Here is a 23,015-nt window from a genome sequence, read left to right as displayed (position 1 = left end):
CTGCCACGTGGCGCATTACAAGACCTCAACAACCTTATCTGGACATCAACAGAGAGATCCTCTAATATCCGAAACCAACCAATCAGCTTCACTCTTCATTTCACCTCCATACATTATCACACTCCACAATCCTCAAAACACACTTTCATCATAACTTAACCAGAGAGAAAGAGAGAGAGACAACAAGAGAGAGAGAGCAAGAATGGCGTACAGCGCGTGTTTCCTGCACCAGAGTGCACTGGCCTCCTCCGCCGCACGATCATCATCTTCCTCCTCATCCCAACGCTACGTGTCACTCTCCAAACCCGTCCAGATAGTGTGTAAAGCCCAACAGCCTCATGAAGACGATAACTCCGCCGTCTCTCGCCGTCTCGCTCTCACACTCCTCGTCGGCGCCGCCGCCGTTGGTTCCAAAGTTTCTCCCGCCGATGCCGCCTACGGTGAAGCTGGTGCGAAAAAAAACAACCTTTTACATGATTTCATTTTCAGATCAAAATATGATCAACATTTCAAGGGTACAAGAATCTTAAAAAACTGAACTTTGGTTTTTAAATTTTATGTTGTTTGGTTTGCAGCAAATGTGTTTGGAAAGCCAAAGGCGAACACAGACTTCACGGCATACAGTGGAGATGGATTCAAAGTGCAGGTGCCAGCAAAATGGAACCCAAGCAGAGAGATTGAGTATCCAGGACAAGTCCTTAGGTACGAAGACAACTTCGACGCCACTAGCAATCTCAATGTCATGGTCACTCCTACCGACAAGAAGTCCATCACTGATTACGGTTCTCCCGAAGAGTTCCTCTCTCAGGTCTATTTTCCATGACCTCTACAGAGTTAGTGATGAATGAAAATCCAATAATCTGTGAGATTTTAATGGTGATTCAATTTTTGGGTCTTTTTGCAGGTCAATTATCTCCTAGGGAAACAGGCTTACTTCGGTGAGACTGCCTCTGAGGTAAGCTTCCCATTTCCTCTTGTTAAAGAAAAATTGAAGCTGGAAGAATAGAATATGAGAATCACCATTGTTACCTTATGTGCATTATTGAGTTCATAACTGTGTGTGTGTGAATGTGATTTTCCTTGCAGGGAGGCTTTGACGCTAATGCAGTGGCAACAGCAAACATTCTTGAGACAAATGTTCAGGAAGTTGGTGGGAAACCCTACTATTACTTGTCGGTGCTGACAAGAACGGCTGATGGAGACGAAGGAGGCAAGCATCAGCTGATCACAGCCACTGTGAATGGAGGGAAGCTTTATATCTGCAAAGCACAAGCTGGAGACAAGAGGTGGTTCAAGGGAGCCAACAAATTTGTCGAGAAAGCAGCCACTTCTTTCAGTGTTGCTTGAATGAAAGCAACACAACAGAACAATGCTCTGCTTTCTTTCTTCATTTGTCTCTTGTAAAAAAAGGAAAATGAAACTGAGCTTTCTAGAACTATCAAGATGATTCTCTACCTTTGCGGCTTCACTTGTTTACTTGTGATAACAGACTCTCGTTTTCCATTCTTGATAAAAAAAATTATATTCGGTAGATCTTTGCTCATTTGTATAGGAGTGCTCAAATTAAAGACACTGACTTTAGGAAAAGGCTATAGATTAATTCTAAATCCTTGAAACCTAAAGACATTGAAGAAAGCCTGTTTGAAGCTGAAATAACTAGAGGTATGAATGAAATGGTTTTCCTAGTTCAACAGAAAAACGCAGAAGAATAGAGACGTGTGATTATCATCAATAGACATCTCTTAAAGCAAGCAAGTTTCAAAATCAATTGTTTGGCTACTTAAAAAATATATATATCCAAGAAGCAAAGCGATTTTATTTGTATACTTGTATTAGAACACTTCACCATCACCTATATGCCACTTTGAATTCATATCGTAACTTTTGAGCTTTACAAATGCTACACACAGAAACTTTACGAGTTCAGAGATACTCAACAGGGAAACCGACAACGGGGTTAATCTCAGAGGCCATAGACCGTAGCTCAGCCACTTCATTGTCTGTCAGAGTCCATCCTATCGCTCCCGCAAACTCTTTGGCCTGTTCCGCATTCTTGGCTCCTGGGATTGGTATCACGTTCCCTTGTGCCACCAACCAGTTCAATGCTACCTGCACAGCACAAGACAAGAACACAATAAAAAATGATATATTCGATGTTAATGAGGGCTTCACTATTTACGGTTTACTCTTCTAAGTGAGCCTTGCTCTGTCATATGTGCTCTCACATGATTTTTTATTTAGTTCTGTGGAGACATTGAAATTGACAAGAAGTAACAGTACGAACTAATATGTGCCTTGAAGTGTGTGTTGCGTGTGTATTCACATTATAACGATTGATGAAACAATATGATCATGCAAGTGTCTAGAGTAGGATTACCATGCAGTGGGTGTACAACTTGGACGGCTCAACATGGATCACAAAATTACTCTTGTTTCTTTTCTCTTTAATTTATAGACTTCAACGTTGACGAGGGAAAAGAAAGATAGGAGTGCATTAGGAAAAGAGAAAGAACCTGTGTGGGAGTTTTGCTGTAGTTTTCGCCTATTTGTTTGATTCTATTCAGCAGGGGTTGAAGCTGTAATCACAGGTCATAATTAGTGAAGAAACCTGGCAGGATTATGCTATGTTTTGATCATTTTATAATATATGATTGGTGGGTGTGTTTTGTAAGATGATGTATGCATTTTCTCAAACAGCATTTAGTAGAGTAAGGCGCAGGGGAAATTCAGCAGGTTTATAACAGTATAATGTAAAAGTTATCAAAATTCAAAAAAAGCCGTTTGCTTAGAAGCCTTGAGGGCTATGACAATGTAAGTATATTTTTGCAGACATGTAGGCCTATGTTTAATACATGCAGTCAAATCTATTACCTTTGTTAAGAACTCACGAGTATAAATGCGACCCCGAGGACCTGAGGGTGGGTTCTCTGGGGTGTATTTGCCAGTTAGAGCACCTGGAGAAAAGAAAAAGAAGATAACAGATGTTCAGTGGCCAGGTTGTTTTGAGTTAATACTATAAGATCCTTATGCAACTTTTCCAGAGAACGATGGACATGCCTACAAAGTAAAGGAGGAGATAGAGGAAAAACACCTTGAGCGATGGGGGAATATGCAATCAAAGTGACTCCCAGCTCATCACAAGCAGCCTTTACACCAGTCTGCTCTGGAGCTCTGTATATCAGACTGTAGTTGACTTGATTTGATGCCAGAGGAATTCCTCTCTTTTTAAGTCTCTCATAAGCATCACGTAGTCTCTTCTCTGACAAGCACGACCCGATACAGATTGAAAAGTTCAGTAAAATAACATCATTAGATGAGCGTATGAAGCTATCCTGATTCAAAAGTCTTTTCCTTTCAAGAGCCTATCATCACTGAGAAGGAGAAAAAACAGATTGAAACGATACCGCTATAGTTAGAAACACCGACAGCCTTCACAAGTCCTTGTTCAACAGCATCCCCAAGACCATCGAGATATCCTAAAACATAATTCATCGTGTCACTGGATTTGATATGATTACCAAAAGTGACAAGACTCTTGTTCAAAGTATATATCTTTAATGCTGCTTTTAAGAAAGAAAGAAAGAAAAAAAACCTTCATTTCCCCATAGTCCCGGCCTGAAATTAAATCAAGCAAAAACGGTGAGATTGTTACCAATGGAGTTGATAGAGATCCATATATTACCAATGGAGAATTAGGAAAACATATATTACCAATGGAGTTGATAGAGATCCACAGACTGAAGGCCAAGCCGGTCAAGTGAGTCTTTAAGGGCAGTGATAACACTTTGACGACCCAATCGCCATGGCAATGCAGCATACTTGGTTGCAACTGAAACCTCAGCTCCGGGATATCTCTCTTTTCTCTCCCTGATGAATCTGTTCACCAATGAAAGCCAAGAGGAATTATATCTATGACGATCGTATAGGACGCAGCTACATTCTTGGTAAAACAAAAATGTACCTTCCTAGCAGAGTTTCAGAGCTTATAGCACCCAGAGAAAACTAGAGAAGATGGAAACAAGAATGTTATCGGTATTAAAATAAACAAAACAAACCATAAATAATAATACTCAGCTTTCTGGTTCTTACCTTGGAACCATAAACTTCTGCGGTATCGAAAAAATCTATACCGTTGTCAAGACTGGTATCGAATGCACCTTTGGCAGCCTTCAGTTTCCTGTCTAACCATCACAGAAAGGAAAACAAAAAAAAAGCAATCTTTGTTCATTTCAATATTTTATGAATTGTTTGTGACACTTGAAAGAGAAAGGCAAATAAAAAAGGAATCTTTATTCATTTCAAAATTTAATACTTTGTGAAACATGAAAGAGGGAAATTGCACACTGACCATCCCACTGGAAGTCATTCCAGTAACTGTTATCACCCCATGACCAGACTCCGATCCCAAGCTTCGTCACCTTCAGATCCGAGCCACCCAGTTTCACTTTTGACTCTTCCGACTTCACCGGAGCCGCGGAATCGCCGGAGGCTACTGCTCTGACCAGCTTCGGAACGAACTTTTCTCTTCCACGGGAGCCTTCGGAAACAACATAGTTGAATGGGAAGGTGAAGTGCGTAGCCATGGCCATGGCGTTTTTTCTTCTGCGATGATGATTTCGAGTTGGAAGAAAATTCGAAGAAGAAGAAGAAGAGGTTTGAGGTTGGGCTTTTGAGAGACGGTGAAATGAACACGTAGGATGCTGGCGGGCCGACCAAAATGTTTAACTCCCATTTACTTTAACCGCAAAAAGTAGTGTTTTGTTAGCGATCATGAAAAACGTTTACATGGCATTGCAAATAAAAATTACAAGAAGACCACTAATTACATACCTCACTGACATGCAGTATATAACATATTTTTCAATAGATGTGTTAAAGAAAATTTACATATTAACATAATACTGTCATTAACGTAAAAACGCAGAAGTAAAGTTATCATACACTCTCGTGAAAGAATAAAGAAGACTTCATCCTCTCTTATAAATTAGATAATGTGCACAACAAGTATATATATTGTTTTGAAGTCGATCAAGAACACTCAACATTTTCTTAAAGTTATTATCCATAAAGACTGTCTCAGCCTCTCAGGTAGAGAGAGGTAGAATTAAGAGGGATCACATCAAATTAGAAGGCAATCTTTAATAATAATAGTAAGCCTTCTCTCTCTCTCTCTCTCTCTCTCCCACTCACCGAATGGCAACTTGCCATAATCTCTCTTCTAGCACAACAAAATTGTGTGCAAAATCAATCATACAAATGAAACATAATGTCATCTTTATAGTTATCACTCCCAAAACCAAACCTCATGCATATATATTAATATTGGTAATGGCACTGATTATAGATTCTGATAGATGCAAATGAAAGTAAAGTTTCAAGATTCTGGTGCTGGAGATGGAGCTGGAGGTGGAGGTGGAGATTTGAGGAGTGGCTGTAGCGCCTTCACAACTATGCTCATATTTGGTCTAAACTCAGCTTCGTATTGCACACACAATGCTGCCACAGCTGCTAGCTGCATTGCCACGTAACAACAGGTATCATTGATATTTTGTATCTTTCAGATACTGAAATCTTTTAGATGTTCATGGCATGGAGAGTGTGTTGGTACCTTAGCAACTGCTTTTGGAGGGTAATCAGCTTTTAGCTTTGGATCAATGCACTGTTTGACTTTATCTTCACTGAGTCTTGGTGTCGCCTGAGCAGAGCCAATAACATCGAATGGTAAGAACATGAAAAGAGTTAAGATAAAGTACGGTCCAGGATACTCACCCAGGTTACAAGACTTTGCTGACCCCGAGGCATGGTATGATCCACCGGTTTCCTCCCTGTCAAAAGCTCCAGAAGTACAACCCCAAAGCTGTACACATCACTCTTCTGAGTCAACTGCCCAGTCATCGCATATCTACAATATGGGGTGAGTAATATGTTAGCTGCTTATTAGACATTTATGCGAACCCAAACAATTAAGGGTTTAGGAAACATTACTCTGGAGCATGATAACCAAAAGTTCCCAAGACTCTTGTTGAGTGAAGACGGGCAGCATTATCAGGTGCTTGATTCGAGAGATTGAAATCAGCAATCTTTGCTTTGTAGTCTTCAAAAAGAAGAACATTGCTAGATCTTATGTCTCTATGGATTACAGGAGGCTGAGACTTCTCATGAAGGTATTCCAAACCCCTAGCTGCCTCGACCGCTATTTTCACCCTCGTTATCCAGTCAAGTGTTGGACCTGGCTGTGCCCCTTGAACTCCCTTCCTACCTGTGATATGCAACACATGGAAATATGTTTGTTTGTCATTTATACATTTGGTCAAACCAATGAGTTTTATTAACAATAGAGTTGACCAGAGATATTCAAACTCAAAGAAACTTATCTCACCATGCAAGATGTCATGCAACGATCCCATTGTTGCAAACTCATATGCAAGGACACGGACGTTTCCATCAACACAAAATCCAAGCAATTGAATGAGATTCTCATGCTTCAGTCTAGAAACCATGGAAACCTAAGGAAGAGCAAGGTATTAATATAGCAAGATGGAAGAGGATGTAAACACAAGCTGCCTGGAAAAATGCATTCATTTCATCACAGAGCAAGCGGAAAAGGAATAATAACCTGACTCAAGAACTCGGCATCTGACTCAGCTTCAGGTGCAACATCAAGTTTCTTCAGAGCAACCGCTATACCATCATTTAATGTCGCATAATATACTCTTCCGTAAGATCCTTCACCAATCAGCGCCTTTGACCCGAAATTTTCAGTCTTTTCCTTCACCTCATCCAAAGACAAGGGCGGAACCTCGATGGGAAGAGCTTCCTTCTGCACCTCATGCTTTGCAGCGGGTGCTGGTTTTGGATTCTTGTGATTTGCTACATATATGAAGCACTCAACACGATAAAGCACAAATTGAAAACCAGTGTGTTACTTATACAGATGCACAATACGAAGGGATTAAATGTTCAAAGTTTCGACCAGATGTCCGCTCATTCTCCTCGTTGGAAAATATGATAACTGCTATACAAAGCGTGGGCATGGAGGCCTCTAGTACGTAGAACATATTCCTCTAAGATTACCTTAAACCGAGCTTAATTAGATGACATACCATCAGATTGCTGCTGCGAGCTTTTCAGGTGTTCCTCTTCGTTTGAGTCTTCTATTTGACATGTACAACAGATCCACTTGCGCATCCTTGCTCACTTCTTCACCAAATGATCGTCCACAACCTTTGGCTCCTGAAATAGATTAAGTAACTGGATATGAATGCAAAGGAGATAGGACCAGATGTGCGAGCCAAATCAGTTATGTTCTATTAGCTAATCACCCAATGAATCCCTAGCAGAAACATCTCGAATTAATTTTCAAGTTCCTCAAAACCAAAATTCTCAACCAAGAAAAGACACACGATCCAGCGTCTATTGCATTGAGAAATTTGTATTTCGACGAGGCCATGGATCCTACATGCAAATTCGAAAAAGAAAAGTGAAAACAGCCACCTCTTGCTACCAAATACGGCCAATGGAATACCACAATCTACCATTCAAAACAGACTCAGCATTTACAAATCAGAAACGAAACCCAGATGAGAAATCTACCCAATTATACCCACATTAGAAAATGAAATCGAATGGCAAAACTTGAAATCTAAGAAAACGAAATCGAAGATTCGTCAAGGATTAGAAATCTAGATGAGACTAGACCGTTTCTACGAAATCTAAATTCAGATATAAAACAAAGAAGAAGAGAGAAACGAGAATTCGTTACCCGTATAATCTCCCTACGTCACCTAAAAAATTCGCTGTCCCTCTCAATCTCTCCAGGGTTCGCACGATCGTCTCCTCTACGTTGGAGAGAGAGAGAAAGAGAGGGGCTTGCTTGATCGAGACGAAGGCGAAAGAAAGAACGAAGAGAGATTAGCAAATGGCCAAAAGAAAAGCAAAGTTATCTCAGCTTTGGCGTTTAAAGTGGTTTGTTTCTCTAATACTTGTTTTTTATGATAAAACAAAATACTCATAATATTTAAATCTTTACTGACCCAATTTCCAGATATGTAAGTAATTATCACACCATATAATAAAGATATTGATTATATACCTGACAAAAACAATAACAACGAATTAAAATTACTCGTCGCATTTTCCGGTCAATGGGTCACTGTTTTATAACGAATTTAGTTTGACTAAAGTCTATACCCAAGTTGAGATTTTATAAAATGATATTTAAATAGTGTAATATAGTTGTTTATTGTCCTTTACCAATAAAATGATATTTAAATAGTATGGTTTTCTGTATATTAATTCTGTTGACATGTTATTTATTGAGTGATTTCTCAATTAAAAGTCTTGCCACCAAAAAAAAACTATTTAAAAAAAAAAACTTATTTGATAGTATTAACTCTAAGAACATAAGCATTTACTTTTTCGTTTAACCCACCAGTCTACTGTAAATATTTTTTTTTTGTCGTCAATTGCTAGTTTGCTACGGTAAATATCTATGTTTCCATTTTTGTGTAACATTCGAGAAGTAGGGCCCACGTGAAAATACGAAGATATAAAACAGAAAAAAAAATAATCATGAAAAAATTATAAAGATGACATATACTTCAGTATGTATATACATGATTCTGAAGAACAGAAAACAAAATTGACAAAGATAAAATTGACAAAGATGCATCCAAGAATGTCGCCGATTCACCCAGAGAACCAAGCTCCCGGTGGTTTTCTCCGGTGTCTTTTTCGCCGCGGTGCTCCGGTCAACCCCACTGAACCCGACGTTGAGGCTCCTCTCAACCCCACCGTACCGGACACTGCACGCGACGACGACGTTGAGGAACCTCCAGAATTTCCCGATGTAAAAGAAAAGTTACTTCCCTTTCTCAGAAAAGCAAGTTTTTCATCGACGGAGGTTCCAAAAGCAAGGAGGATCCCGTTCTTCTCCCCGATTCCATTGCCGTGATCTTCTCCGCCATCAAGGCGACGTTCCCGGACTACTTCCTCTCTTGCTGCTTGGTGTATTGCGGTTGTTTCTTAGGAGCGAGCTGGTTCCATAACCCAGTTATTCAAAAATGGGTCGAGGGTGTAGGAGTGGCGATTGGGATTGTGGCTATTGGGGAGGCGGTGATCTTCGTGGGCTCCGGAGCAACCGAGTGGGTTGCCGGAGCCTTGATCGTGTTCTTCTTGGTTCTTATATCACTCAAGGTCTGTGCAGATGGGGACAGAGCAATTAAGTACATAACGGCTGGTGAAGAAAATATTGAGATTCCATGGGTTAATGAGATCAACGAGGAGGCTCCTTCTCGGTCTCAAGATCTGATGATGATCGATGTTGCTTCTCTTGCACTGAGGATGGCTTGGATTCTTGCAGTTGCAACTGCGTACACTATAGATGGCTTACTCAGAAACGATTTCTTGGAAGCTCGGATATCTGAGGCTCGTGATCCGCAGAAACAGGTGCGAGAATTATGTGTGGAGTGCCCTTTGAATAAGGCTAAAAAAGGAGAGAGATTGGAATCATGTAAAGGGCACATAAAGAGGAGAGGCATCAAAGAATGCTGGACCAAATGTGGCTGCGGTAAGAGTAAATGCGGTAACCGAGTGGTCCAAGGAGGGATTCACAAGAGATTAGAGGTAAACCCAAAACAAAAAAAATAACATTCACCTCAACTAACTAAATCATCTAGTTTTCAGTGTTGACCCATTGCTTACTTTTTGTCAGGTGTTCTTCACACCGAATGGGAAAGGTTGGGGCCTAAGGACTTTGGAGAGATTGCCTCAAGGGTCATTTGTCTGTGAGTACATTGGAGAGATACTCACGATTCCAGAATTATATCAGCGTAGCTTGGATAATGAACTTACTTATCATGTGATATTGGATGCACATTGGGTTTCTAATGGACGTTTAGATGATAAAAAACATCTGTGTCTTGATGGGAAGCGTTATGGTAATATCTCAAGGTTCCTTAACCACAGGTAATTGGTTACAATAATGCTCAGAACATTCTCAGAACACAGTTGACCTAGTCACTTTCTCTAACTGATTTTTTTTTCTGTGTCCCTTGATGCTTTTAGATGCCGAGATGCAAACTTGATCGAGATTCCAGTTCATTTCGAGACTCCAGATCGACACTACTATCATGTATGATTCAGTGCTAGCTGGTCTCATTGTTCAATTCGTTTCTCATATGTTTAACCTGTTTCTTGGAAGTTATTTAACACTGATCTTCTCCAGCTCGCGTTCTTCACAACAAGAGACATCAAGGCAATGGAGGAACTCACATGGGTGTGTAAAATGCGGAGAAGTTTCTTATTCCCTTTTATAAGATTGGTGTATCGAAACAAGTCTTGTTTTAAATGCTTACTGATTTCTTGTTATACATTGGTCTGATGTGAATTATGGACTTTGCATTCTCAGGACTATGGCATTGACTTCAACGATGATGACTCTCTGATGAAGCCATTTGATTGTCTGTGTGGTAGCAGTTTCTGCAGGAAATTATGAAATGGTGAAAGAGCTGATTGTAAAGAAGAGAAGACATGTTGATGTAATAAGAATAAGAGGTAGCACTTGTTAGAAACTCAAACGTTATGAATTAGCTATCAATCAATGTAAATGGAACCCAAAACTTTACTAACATAGTAGGATGATGTCTTTACTGTTTTGTTTTGGATAGAGTTTCAATTTCAGGTACAAATTTGATTCCCTGTGGTGTTCTTTTATCAATACCTCGTTTTCGTTTCAATTAAAATTAGTAGTATAAAATTATAAGAGTATTATTAATTAATGGCAATCCGAGTGTTCCTTCCTCTCCTTCCACACGTACTACTGTAGCTTGAAGTAGTAACCTACATATATGATAGCCACTCTGCGGTTTGGTGAAGGAGATTTGATCATGTCCATATATATAATCCGTGAGAGAGGTAGGTGTGTGGCAGATTTGATCGAGCAAAAAGCGCCCTCCACACAGCCTTTGCACAAGTACAATCAAAGAACAAGTGAGAGGTGCCTTCAATACCGGCAAATATACCTAGAATCTAGTCTATATACTATTCGGAAAGTTTCTTAATTACCATTTGAAACCTGATGAGCAACAGATGCCTTATGAGAAATGCTAGTTACTCTCTTGGTCAAGCTAAAATATATAAAAGCGTCTTTGCCGGAACCAATTTCACATACTACAGACGTACGAGCCAAACAAAAGCATGTCGTTCAGTTTGTTGTTGTTGTATTTAGAGTTGATTTCGGTTTTAGTTTTAAGATATTTTGTTATTATTATTATTTTTTTTTAAAAGGGATACAGACTATCTTTCTAGTTTTGGTATAAAACATGCATTATACTTTATATTTAGTGCCCTTATATTTATGAGTCCTCAGCACAAACATGTTTTCTAAGGAAGAGTCCAAGGACGAGTAAGAGAAAATTACAGAAAATGAGCTTTCATGAGATAGAGAAGCGAATGCATTGGTTGTTAACATTATGTAAGGAAAAGTAAAAGGAACAACGCTGAGAGTGAACAAAAAAAAAGCCTACGATTTTCAGACGACTTAATGGTATCTAAACACAATAGCCGATTATTTTGTTTTGAGTAAAAAAAAAAACCTCCAATCGCTGACTATAAAACATACATCAGCTAGTATTTTGAGATTGAGAAGCAAGAGAGAAAGAATCTCTTTATAAAAAAATCGATGAACTGAAACGAAGAAACTTTAGCAGCAGCAGCAGATTTGATCTTCTCCTTGTCTAGTTCAACTTTGAGATCGGACAAAGTCAACTCCACATTCTTGACCCGTTCCTCAAGTTGTTGGACCCAAGACCCATCTTCAAGCGCTTTCTTCCTCTCCAAGGAAACTTCTTCAAGCTTTGATTTCAACCAGTCTAGCTTGAAGCCTGCTAACGTCAGCTCAGTCAATTCGCTTTGAGCATTGCTTAGTTCGGTCACAGACAAGCTCTGTGGAGACTTGCTCAGTGTCTCGACAAGGCCGAGGAGGAGATTCATGTATGCTGTTTTTACCCCTTGGTTCTCTGATATGAAATCTGCTGCAAAGTCTGGGTGCTCTAAAAAAATCTTCTCCGCTGAAACAAGCTGCCAAATGATTTTGTTTATTTTTTAAAAAAAATAAGGATGTTACTACAATAACCAGATCCAAATTCATATATACTATCATGTGGGGCTTTAGCTAGACGAACCAAAAAAAAAAGCTACAAGAATAAAGAGAAACCCGTGTGGCTACCCAAACTTACTTTAGAAGCAATGATCTGGAAACCTCGGTGATCTGGAAACATCATTCGCAGTTGGTTTTCCTTGATGAACAGCTTCGACCACTTTAATGTGGACTTGAATGATTAGTTTGTTGTTCTCAAGAAACCCTTTTTCTCGTAGCTTGGTAAGAGGCAACGTCTTAAGGAGACACCAGGTTGAAGCCTCAGCGCAGAAAAATGTGCACGTGTCTGTGTATGTAAGAAGGATATAACAAAGTAGATATATCAACTGTGTCTATAAGTTTCATCAGTCAGATACACAAGTGCAGATTCAGCACACGGAACAATAATCAACTTCCTTAATTACCAGGTGATCTGAAGAGCTCTTTGCTGGATTGATTCAACAAAATGAAGCAAGACTCAGCGCGCCTTTTCCATCCAGGTCTCAGTGATTTCGTATTCACAGCTTGCAGTGCCAGAGACAAGTGACCATAACCAAAGCATCCATTGGGATAAACCATAATACGCCTAAGAGTAGAGAAAACCTCCGATTAAAAACCCTTTTGTGTACACACACACACAACTAGAGACAACAAACTCGACCGCCTACGAAAGCTAAAAAACTGATTTATTTACCATTCACAGCCACCGCATGAGAAGGTACCCGAGGTCATCACATCATTCCGTCCGGAGAAGTTGTCCATCTCCCAACACAACATGTCCCACTCCAATTCTGTACCCATCTGCTAAATAAATAAATAAATCCTCTGTTACTATTTTATTTTTTTATATCTTACTTCACGGTTATGAATATTTTTGTTTTTACTGGGAGGCGAAACACAAATCTAAACAGCTCCTAGGTCAAACGATTTTTTACAATGAAGATAAAATTATAAATCATAGTCAGAAAGGAATGCCTGTATCCTTGAAAATCACGAAAGATTTTACATTCAATACAAACCTAAAGGACCCAAAAACAACTTAAGGTGCCAAACTAAGCCCTTTATTAGTGGGAGTAGCGTGTACCTATGATGGGGTTGGCAACGGCCACAGAGAGTGTTCAGAAGGTTTCAAATTAGAGATCTCCACTAATTGGAAATTTGGATTTTTAGAATTTCAGAGGGTTGCTTCTCTTCTACTGGGTAAGAAAGTGAAAAATTAACCCCGATAATAATCTAGGTCGACAGAAATATATTTTTGTTTGAGTTTTTCTCCCTGACGAATCTTGCCTTTTATCGTTTAGATTTTAACAAAGTAATTCTAACCGTCGAATTAAAGGTTTTTATATATGAAATTTAGATTTTTTTTTTTTCTTACGTTGTCAGGAACCGCCTACGCGATTATTTTCGTTATTAAAATCGTGTATATCTATAAATATATATATATATATATATATTGTTATAAACAAATGGATTTCTAGTAACCGGCTCATTAACCATCAGGTTAATGTCTCATGGCCCATTAGGGTTTTTGATACATTAGTTATGTAATGTATATATACACTGCTTATGGAAACCATAAGATAAGAATTTTTCTCTTAATACGTTATCAGCACGAAGCTCAACTTCAAACGATCATATCTCTCAAAATACAAGGAGTTAGAAGGCGATCTACATATCATTTTGAAGCCCTGGAAGAGAAGAATCTAGTGGTGAAAACCGCTCCTCAATCCGACACCAGACGCGTCCTCAAGACTCAAAACAATCGGCGCTGTCCCACCTTAGCTGGTGATTCTTTCCAAGCGGTGGTTCCTCCATTGTAGCAGTTGTTCGTCATCCCTTCTGGCCATCATTCTCAGGAGTTTCCAGTAGATATCTGTGGTCTTTAGCTCCCAGATCATAAGCCGGTCAGAAATCCATTTGGCGAAAAGATATGCAAGACAATATGGATATCATTGTGGATAGTGGATCGAGCCACACCATTCTAAAAGACAAGAATTACTTTATAAATTTAGTAATCAAAACCGCAAACATTAGCACTATAGCGGGTAGTTCGAGCCTAATAGAGGGCCATGGCCAAGCTAATGTGTTGTTATCAAATGGCACATATCTAGACATCTCTGATGCCTTATACTCACCCAGTTCTAAGAGAAACCCAGTTCTAAGAGAAACCTATTGAGTTTCAAAGACATAAGATTGAATGGTTTCCATATCGAAACTCAGGATGAAGGGAACAAAGAGTTTTTAATTATCACTAAAATGATAAATGGCCATAAACAAGTTTTTGAAACTATACCCGCCGTATCTACTGGCATTTACCATGCTAAAGTCAGTATGATTGAGGCTAATGCTGCTATCAAAGCACGGTTTTTAGATTACACTATTTGGCATGATCGCCTGGGTCATCCCGGTGCGAACATGATGCGTAAATTAGTCCAGAATTCTAAAGGGCACAGCCTTAAACCAAATGGTATTTTCCCTCAGCACCTCAAGTGCACAGCTTGCTCACAAGGGAAACTGATTACCCGACCTTCACCAGTCAAAGTGTCTAAAGAGACCTTGAACTTTCTGGAAAGAATCCAAGGAGACATATGTGGACCAATTCACCCACCTTGTGGGACATTCAAATATTTCATGGTCCTCATTGACGCATCGACCCGCTGGTCGCATGTCTGCCTGCTCTCTTCTAGGAACCAGGCTTTTGCTAGGTTATTGGCCCAAATCATCAGATTACGAGCCCATTTTCCAGACTTCCCATTAAAGACTATACGTCTTGATAATGCTGGTGAATTCACTTCCCAAGCGTTTAATGAATATTGTATATCCATGGGGGTGAGTGTTGAACATCCCGTTCCACATGTCCATACACAAAATGGATTAGTTGAATCCTTCATTAAACGAATTCAATGGATTGCTAGACCATTACTCATGAGGTCACAACTCCCGGTCTCAGCTTGGGGACACGCAGTCTTACATGCCGCTGAACTAATACGCATACGACCATCTAGTGAGCACAAATATTCACCATCCCAATTGCTAACGGGTCATGAGCCAGACGTCTCCCATAATAAAACATTTGGGTGTTCAGTTTATGTACCCATTGCACCACCACAGAGGACTAAAATGGGACCTCAAAGGAGGATGGGAATATATGTTGGTTTTGATTCTCCCACCATCATAAAATATCTCGAGCCAACTACAGGAGATCTGTTTAAAGCCAGATATGCAGATTGCCGATTTGATGAATCGGTATATCCTAGATTAGGTGGTGAGACAGACAAGCTGGTAAAAGAACTTTCATGGAATCAAACATCCACACAATGGCAAGATCCTCGGACTCTAGAATGTGATTCAGAGGTCTAAAGAATTATACATTTACAAAAGCTAGCTAATCAATTGCCAGATTCCTTTGCTGACCCGAACAAAGTTACCAAATCGTACATACCAGCTTGTAATGCATCAGTACGAATAGATGTCCCCTCAGGGAAAAGTCAAGTTGCTACAGAGTCTGACGCACGTAAGAAACGTGGCAGACCACCAGGTTCCAAAGATAAGAATCCCCGGAAATCAAAGAAAGGTGCAATGATTGAAACCGGGATTCAAGAGAACACGGATACAGCCTCAGCTGATACTTACCCTATCGAACCATCTCAAGAGGTTTGGGACGCCAAAACTCAAGGTTCTGAAGGGATTGATAATAATGAGATCTCAATCAATTATATCATATTCGGTTTTCTATGGAACAGAAAAGATGTTGACATCAATGAAACTTTTGCATACAAGGTAACACTTGAGATTGCGCACACGCAAGAGGATCTAGAACCCACGTCTATAATTGAGTGCACTCGTAGATTAGATTGGCTGAAATGGAAAGAAGCCATAAACGTGGAGTTGAATAGTTTAAAGAAACGGAATGTGTTTGGTCCGATCTTAAAGACACCATTCGATGTTAAACCAGTGGGAAACAAATGGGTCTTTGTGCGTAAAAGAAACGAACTCGGCGAAGTCGTTAGATACAAGGCACGCCTTGTAGCACAAGGATTCTCACAGAGACCCGGAATCGATTATGAGGAGACTTATTCTCCAGTGGTGGATGCAACTACATTTCGATTCCTCATAAGTCTGGCCATAAGAGAAAACTTAGATTTGCGGTTAATGGATGTTGTAACCGCATATCTTTATGGACCACTGGACAGTGAAATCTATATAAGATTACCAGATAGTATTGAGCTCAAAGATAAGCATGCATCTCATGATAAACACTGCATTAGGCTGAACAAATCCTTATATGGACTGAAACAAAGCGGATGTATGTGGTATAACCGGTTAAGCGAATATCTCATCAGAGAAGGCTACGAAAACAATCCGATCAGTCCATGCATCTTCATTAGAAAATATCAAACAAAGGATTTGTAATCATAGCAGTATACGTGGATGACTTGAACATCCTCGGAACATCTGGTGAAATCGCCCAAACAGTTGAATGCTTAAAAGCAGAGTTTGAAATGAAAGACCTAGGCAAAACTAAATTCTGTTTGGGATTACAACTTGAGTACGTTAATGACGGAATCCTTGTGCATCAATTGGCATACACTGAAAAGGTACTCAAGTGATTCAATATGGACCAGGCCCACCCATTAACCAGCCCAATGGTTGTGAGGAGCCTTGGATTGGATAGTGATCCATTCGGTCCAAAGAAGGACGATGAAGAAATCTTCGGTCCTGAAATGCCATACCTCAGTGCTATAGGAGCATTAATGTACTTGGCTAGTCACACTAGACCAGACATCTGCTTTGCCGTGAGCCTCTTAGCTCACTTTAGTTCGTGTCCAACTCAAAGGCACTGGAACGGTATTAAGCACATCCTTAGATACCTTCAAGGTACTAAGGACTTGAGATTATTTTATTCTAACTATAACAAGGATGGTCTAGTTGGTTTTGCTGATGCAGGATATTTGTCAGATCCGCACTGTGCCCGGTCTCAAACCGGTTATGTTTTCACGCATGGAGGAACAACCATATCTTGGAGATCCATGAAGCAGACTATTGCCGCTACCTCATCCAACCATGCGGAAATCTTGGCCATTCACGAAGCTAGTAGAGAGTGTGTTTGGTTGCGGTCCATGACTCAGCATATCCGATCAGATTGTGGTATGGACGAAGATAAGGAGCCTACGGTGATGTATGAAGACAATGCAGCTTGTATCGCTCAACTCAAGGACGGCTACATCAAAGGTGACCGGACGAAGCATATTCTGCCCAAATTCTTCTTCACTCATGAGCTACAGAAGGATGGTCAGGTCAAGGTTCAGCAAGTCCGATCAAGCGAAAATTCAGCCGATCTATTCACTAAATCATTACCGACTTCTACACTCCGGAAGCTCATTCATCAGATAAGAATGCGTAGACTTAGAGATCTACAGTGATGCCTAAACCAGGGGGAGTAATGCGTGTTGTACTCTTTTTCCTTCACCATGGTTTTTCCCACTGGATTTTCCTGGTAAGGTTTTAATGAGGCAACATTCCCCAGCGCATTATAGAGATCCCGGTTTTGTGACAAACACGGTTACCTTGTCCAAGGGAGAATGTTATAAACAAATGGACTTCTAGTAACCGGCCCATTAACCATCAGGTTAATGTCTCATGGCCCATTAGGGTTTCTAATACATTAGTTATGTAATATATATATACACTGCTTATGGAAACCATAATATAAGAGTTTTTCCCTTAATATATATATATATCTATATTCTATACGAAGTTTTTTTTAAAAAAAAAACTGATATGATATGTTAGGAAAGGATTTCCCGAAGCCCATAAGGCCCAAAATATGATTACGCCGAAAAAGCCTCCCACGCAAGCATTAAATTAAATGCCGAGTGACCCGAGTCAGGCGTGGGACCGCAAGCAAGGAACAGTGTCAGGTGATATGACGTTTCGTTCTCGGGCCAAAAAAACGTACGGATGGGTTGGTCAATCCATGAGGTTTGACTATAAATATCCACTCAAAACGATTAAGAGAGGGAAACGACAGATGTAATCTGAAAAGAAAATCTCTGTTACTCTGAAGAATGTACAGTAAAGACCATTGACCCTTTAAAATACAGAGTATAACTAACACATTCGCTGAACGCAAGACAAGCACTCACTCTGATTCTCTGTAGAGAGAGAACTACTGCTTAGTAGCGTCTAGGGCTTGCTTCAGCAGGTACTGCCATGCCACCTAGTAACAAACAGATGGCAACCAAACTGTTTCAAGCAAAAACCAGCTTCTGGTTAGTAGGATCCAGACAAGATTTGCACATGCTTTTGATGATTTTGTTTACATACTGCAACATAGAAAACAATAGTGTGTCACGGTACCACCTCTATATGGACTGCCTACTCCGGTAAAACCAACAAGAGGTTGAGAGCGCCAATCTACATACCTTAATGTCTTTTGATCCTATTGTTTGCTAGTTAATGGTTTTGAGATCTTCTAGGTCCCTTTCCCGTGTGCCCGTGCTCATCCATAGATGTTTGGAAGCTCTGATATCACCTTCCTACCCAAGCATGGCTAAACGAGATACAATGTCAGGCTGATTCCGCAGCAACTCAGAGCGCAACATGGTGGATTAGCAGATAATACATGATTATAACTCTCAATACACAAAGCATCAATAATAGACCATTCAATTATGCAAAGACGTTTTTTTTTTCAAGATACAACATGCCAAACATCATCAATAAAAACGATAAAGAAACCTACGATGAACACATCCTTCAAATGTTTTGACTGAGAGAATTGACCAATAATGCATGGGTTCTTATAGAAAAATCCTAACAGAAAACATAAGAAATGTTTGGGCTTTAAAAGAGTGAGAAACTGAGTACTATCACCTCTGAACGGATTGAGAAGAGAAGCTGGGCTCCGCAAAAGAGAGTATTAAGGGATATACTGAAAGAAAATGTGAAAACAGAAATGCCTTTAGATGATAAAAACACAGAAGATAGACAGTGCAATACAAAATATACTTAATAGTTACAGAGGGTTTACTCATTATATGGATTCCCTCATATGATCCCACGTGGATCCTAAGAGACTTTGCCATTATAATCAGTGAAAAATTCATCAAGAACTGAAGAGTTAAAGCTATTGGCGTGAATGATCAAAGCAGGGAATCTATAGGTCTTTAGGTAAAGATCATACAACCTCTACCAAAGTCATGCTTACCTGTACGGCGCATTAATGCAATTGTAGAGTACTCAATGGAGGTCAATCAACCCCATTAAGAATCATCAGAAGTATAAATTTACACATCATGTACAAAGCAGAACCTGCATATATAAACAGATGCATGTCACAAATTCATAGGCACAAGACATGAATTCACACAGACTCAGACCATGTGCGATCTAAAACCAACAAACTTACGAAGGATTTGGTCCAAAAACCCAATGCGTATCATGCGCGTTGAGGTCTTCCCAATACGTTATCCAATGCTTCCAACCTTGGAAATTTCAGGTTTCCACTAGGATGCTTAACACCATCTATCTGAGCAAGTCAGAACTAGACATTATGGATCAATAAGCCTAAGCCCCATCAGATGCTTTCTTTTCGTCTATCCACTGAATTTCCTGCAAAATTGAGGCAATTTAGCAATGAAAAACCAGATTTAAATACCAGTCTGCATTACAACGATGGAGGGAAATACATAAATAATAAAACTACCAAGTGTAAATGCCTTTCACCCACTAGATAATCAGCTCTAGTTAAAATCTACATAGATTCAGGTGGACATTGGAAAGAAAAAATCTTGAGAAACATTAACTATTTACTACACTTTTCAAACTTAAAAGAAAGCGTCAAAGAGGACAAACCATATGAGAGAGGAAATCTAGAAGCAAAAGTGCTTCACTGATCTTGCTGTTTCGGAAAAGTCCCTTGATAAGAGAACAGAATGTTTGCATTTCCGGAATGACACCTTTCTTCGTCATTTCCGAGAACAACTGAAAAGCCTTTTCAACTTTATTAGCAAGGCAAAGGCTTTCAATCAACGAATTATATGTGCTACTGTAGCCAGCCAACTTGGGTGACAATGTTGCAACTTCTTCAAGAAGCCTAAGAGCCATTTCCATCCTTTGAGCTTTAATAAGATTATCAATCAAAAGCCTATATACTGAAAGAAACGGGGCATTATCATCCTGAGCCATCTCATCGAGAAGCCCAAGAGACTCTATGAACGCTTTATTGAATCCTTCGATAACCTTGCGATATCCTGCTGTGTGCGTAGGCCAATGAGTCTGTTTCATTTCCTCTAGAAGATTGTGGGCCACATCCAATACACCATTTTTGCAACAATGATCTATCAAGACCCTATAAGTCACATAATTTGGAGCAACTCCTTTGGAACCCATTCGGTCTAAGAGCTCAAGGCATGTGTCTATTTTACCAATCATTCCAAAGCCATCAATCATCGCAGTATATGTCACAACGTTTGGCTGACACCCTTTTTCTTCCATCATTTTCAGAAGCTTATAAGCTTCATCAGTTTTACCAACCTTGCATAAACCATCAATCATCTCAGTGTATATAACCACATTGGGTGCACAGGAATTCTCAAGCATCTTAGACAATACTTTTGAGGCTAAATCTTGGCGCTTCTCTTTGAAATAACGATCAATAAGAGAACTGTAAGTATATAAGGTTGCGGTGAATCCATGCTCAGACATCTCATTTTTCACTTCTTGTGCTTCGTCTAGTTTCCCAACCTTACAGAGTCCATCGATAAGAGCATCATATACAATCTGATTCGGTTCACAACCTTCCATAGACATAGCATCCAACAACTTTCGAGCTTCTTCGACCCTATGTGACTTGCAGAAACCATCCAATAAAGCTCCATATGTAACTACATTTGGTCTCTCTCTATTGTCATCAAAGTGCTTGAAGTACATATCAACATCTGGAACATCTTTGCTGCCACACATTCTTTCAAAAATCTGGCAAGCTTTCTCCGTTTTTCCAGCTTTGCAATGGCCATCAATTAGGGCAGAGTATGTAACGATATTGGGGACACACCCTTCAGACAGCATCGTTTCAAAGAGCTCATTCGCATAGCTGACCTTCTTAGCCTTAAGATAAGCATGGATAAGAGCAGTATACGTGACGATGTTAGGTGTACAACCAACCTTTCTCATTTCATTGAACCACTTACGAGCCTGTTCAATTAGACCAGCTTTACAAAAACTATCTACCATAATAGTATACGTGTAGACATCAGCAACAAGGCCACGATTTTTCATTTCTTCAAACAACAGGAACGCCATTTCCATTTTAGAAGCATTGCATAAATAACCAAGGACTTTGGAATAGGTACTGGTATCTGGTATAAACCCCTGACCGATCATTTCACGGATAACACTGAATGCCTTCTCATATTTCCCAGCACTACAAAGACACCGAGTGAAGCTGCTGACATTAATCTTGTTCAGAACAACCCCCGTAGCAAGCATTTCACTGTAAGCTTTCTCAGCCAATTCCAAAAGATCACAACTAAGTGAGTCTTTGTCACCACAAATACTCCCAATCAATATATTGTAAACAACATACCCTGGCATGTGACCACATTTAACCATCTTTTTTAGCAATTTGTATGCATAAGGATGGTCTCCTGATGTGCAATAAGCATGTACAAGAGAATTAAAAATCTTCGGACTTGGATAACAACCTTCCATCATCATCATATTAAGTACCCTTTTACACCTACCCAGCTGTTTTTTGTTCAAGCATCCACAGAGCAAAGTTGAATATGTTACAACATTTGGAAGGCAGGAAGTAGCTCGCATCCTATTCAGGAAATCCATAGCCTCTTCAAAAAGCGAAGCTTCACACAGACCAGATATGAGTTTTGTATAAAATACAGTATCAGGCACAAAGTTTTCAGTTTCCATCATTGTTAGAGCTTCCCTCCACTTTCCTACTTTACAAAGAGAATAAGCAAAGCATCTAAGTGTAAACCCATCCATCCTAAGATTTTCAAGGGACATTTCCCGATGAACCAAAGAAGCAGAGTCCAAACGATCAGCCTTGAGAAATGCCTGAATCAGACAATTATAAGTAGATCTTGAAGGTCTAAACCTAAAATCCTTGAGCCTCCCTAAATCCTCAAGCGCAATGCTAAACGACCCATTCCTGCAACGTTTTCTTATCAGCACATTCAGAAACTCCCCAAGCATTTCCTCGTCATCGTCGCTGATCTGTTGCAGGAGTTCTTCCGGAACTTTTTCGTCATCATCGCGTACAATCAAGTCTACCAAAGCGTTATACACAGGTCGGGTATGCTTATAACCTATCTGCCTACCTGCCCAAACGAAGAAGCTGATAACAGCAGATGGTCTTTCTATCAAACGCAGCACCTCGATCACCAAACTCTCACTCAGTTTCTCTCTAAATTGCCTAAGAAACTTCTGGGATTTGCTCGCGAATACGCCGTCGCCACAAGAGACAGCATCTGCAATGGCTCTGGCATCAATGGAGGAGGATTGAGTTATGGGCAAATGGTGGACACCAGAGTCCACAAGAGAATCTTGCAAAAAGGAGTACTCTTTAGTTAAATCCACCACTTCCGGCGATTCAATGGGAGAGAAAGGGTCGTCGAATCCAATCAATTCATCCGGCGGAGGAGTGGACATAAACCTTGTTGTGAGATAACGGCTACAGGAGGAAACTCTGTCGAGAAGAGTACAATTAAGAGGTGAATTGGTGGAGAAATGAATAAGAGGATGATGTGAACGAGAAAGAAGACATCTTACGACTGTTTTGTTCATAGCTTTCGTATAACCCGATACAGAGATTTTAGGGTTTAAAAGAGGGTTTGGGGTTTATATGAGGAAGAAGGAG

The 23,015-nt window shown here is 39.9% G+C and overlaps 5 protein-coding genes and 1 pseudogene across 11 annotated transcripts; 2 read left to right on the top strand and 4 right to left on the bottom strand.

Annotated features, from left to right (window-relative positions):
- The first annotated feature begins 72 nt into the window (after positions 1 to 72).
- Positions 73 to 1,531, top strand: LOC18994206 (oxygen-evolving enhancer protein 2, chloroplastic). Of its 2 annotated transcripts, none has more exons than XM_006417831.2 (4): positions 73 to 449; positions 576 to 808; positions 905 to 955; positions 1,087 to 1,531. In XM_006417831.2, the coding sequence occupies exons 1-4, from the start codon at positions 203 to 205 to the stop codon at positions 1,345 to 1,347; spliced, it is 792 nt and encodes a 263-aa protein (XP_006417894.1). In that variant the 5' UTR covers positions 73 to 202; the 3' UTR covers positions 1,348 to 1,531. The 2 variants fall into 2 exon arrangements, with proteins under 2 accessions (XP_006417894.1, XP_024008923.1); XM_024153155.1 differs by having other exon boundaries at positions 339 to 453.
- A 225-nt stretch (positions 1,532 to 1,756) lies between these two features.
- Positions 1,757 to 4,661, bottom strand: LOC18994205 (uncharacterized oxidoreductase At1g06690, chloroplastic). Its single transcript, XM_006417829.2, has 10 exons — positions 4,349 to 4,661; positions 4,090 to 4,181; positions 3,962 to 4,002; positions 3,712 to 3,876; positions 3,593 to 3,615; positions 3,405 to 3,476; positions 3,092 to 3,259; positions 2,872 to 2,954; positions 2,514 to 2,576; positions 1,757 to 2,109 (listed from the first exon to the last, which is right to left on the bottom strand). Exons 1-10 carry the CDS (start codon positions 4,587 to 4,589, stop codon positions 1,924 to 1,926), a joined length of 1,134 nt encoding a protein of 377 aa, XP_006417892.1. The 5' UTR covers positions 4,590 to 4,661; the 3' UTR covers positions 1,757 to 1,923.
- Positions 4,662 to 5,009: 348 nt separating this feature from the next.
- Positions 5,010 to 7,939, bottom strand: LOC18994204 (PTI1-like tyrosine-protein kinase 1). Its single transcript, XM_006417828.2, has 8 exons — positions 7,763 to 7,939; positions 7,104 to 7,233; positions 6,617 to 6,870; positions 6,380 to 6,506; positions 5,986 to 6,259; positions 5,770 to 5,902; positions 5,609 to 5,695; positions 5,010 to 5,512 (listed from the first exon to the last, which is right to left on the bottom strand). The coding sequence occupies exons 2-8, from the start codon at positions 7,186 to 7,188 to the stop codon at positions 5,375 to 5,377; spliced, it is 1,098 nt and encodes a 365-aa protein (XP_006417891.1). The 5' UTR covers positions 7,189 to 7,233; positions 7,763 to 7,939; the 3' UTR covers positions 5,010 to 5,374.
- A 739-nt stretch (positions 7,940 to 8,678) lies between these two features.
- Positions 8,679 to 10,712, top strand: LOC18994203 (probable inactive histone-lysine N-methyltransferase SUVR1). 2 transcript variants are annotated; one of them, XM_006417827.2, is made up of 5 exons: positions 8,679 to 9,624; positions 9,713 to 9,966; positions 10,066 to 10,132; positions 10,226 to 10,276; positions 10,409 to 10,712. In XM_006417827.2, exons 1-5 carry the CDS (start codon positions 9,310 to 9,312, stop codon positions 10,493 to 10,495), a joined length of 774 nt encoding a protein of 257 aa, XP_006417890.1. In that variant the 5' UTR covers positions 8,679 to 9,309; the 3' UTR covers positions 10,496 to 10,712. The 2 variants fall into 2 exon arrangements, with proteins under 2 accessions (XP_006417890.1, XP_024008841.1); XM_024153073.1 differs by having other exon boundaries at positions 10,226 to 10,526.
- Positions 10,713 to 11,625: 913 nt separating this feature from the next.
- LOC112084060 lies at positions 11,626 to 18,321 on the bottom strand (annotated as a pseudogene).
- Positions 18,148 to 22,955, bottom strand: LOC18994202 (pentatricopeptide repeat-containing protein At1g06710, mitochondrial). 5 transcript variants are annotated; one of them, XM_024152469.1, is made up of 7 exons: positions 19,994 to 22,955; positions 19,548 to 19,750; positions 19,347 to 19,450; positions 19,170 to 19,215; positions 19,013 to 19,070; positions 18,562 to 18,689; positions 18,148 to 18,382 (listed from the first exon to the last, which is right to left on the bottom strand). In XM_024152469.1, the coding sequence occupies exons 1-2, from the start codon at positions 22,940 to 22,942 to the stop codon at positions 19,706 to 19,708; spliced, it is 2,994 nt and encodes a 997-aa protein (XP_024008237.1). In that variant the 5' UTR covers positions 22,943 to 22,955; the 3' UTR covers positions 18,148 to 18,382; positions 18,562 to 18,689; positions 19,013 to 19,070; positions 19,170 to 19,215; positions 19,347 to 19,450; positions 19,548 to 19,705. The 5 variants fall into 5 exon arrangements, with proteins under 5 accessions (XP_024008237.1, XP_024008236.1, XP_024008238.1 ...); XM_024152468.1 differs by having other exon boundaries at positions 19,170 to 19,450; XM_024152470.1 differs by lacking the exon at positions 19,170 to 19,215.
- Between the last annotated feature and the right edge of the window lie 60 nt (positions 22,956 to 23,015).

This window comes from Eutrema salsugineum, unplaced genomic scaffold, assembly GCF_000478725.1.
Source record: "Eutrema salsugineum unplaced genomic scaffold, Eutsalg1_0 scaffold_5, whole genome shotgun sequence".
NCBI lineage: Eukaryota > Viridiplantae > Streptophyta > Magnoliopsida > Brassicales > Brassicaceae > Eutrema > Eutrema salsugineum.
This window is presented reverse-complemented; position numbering and strand designations above follow the sequence as displayed.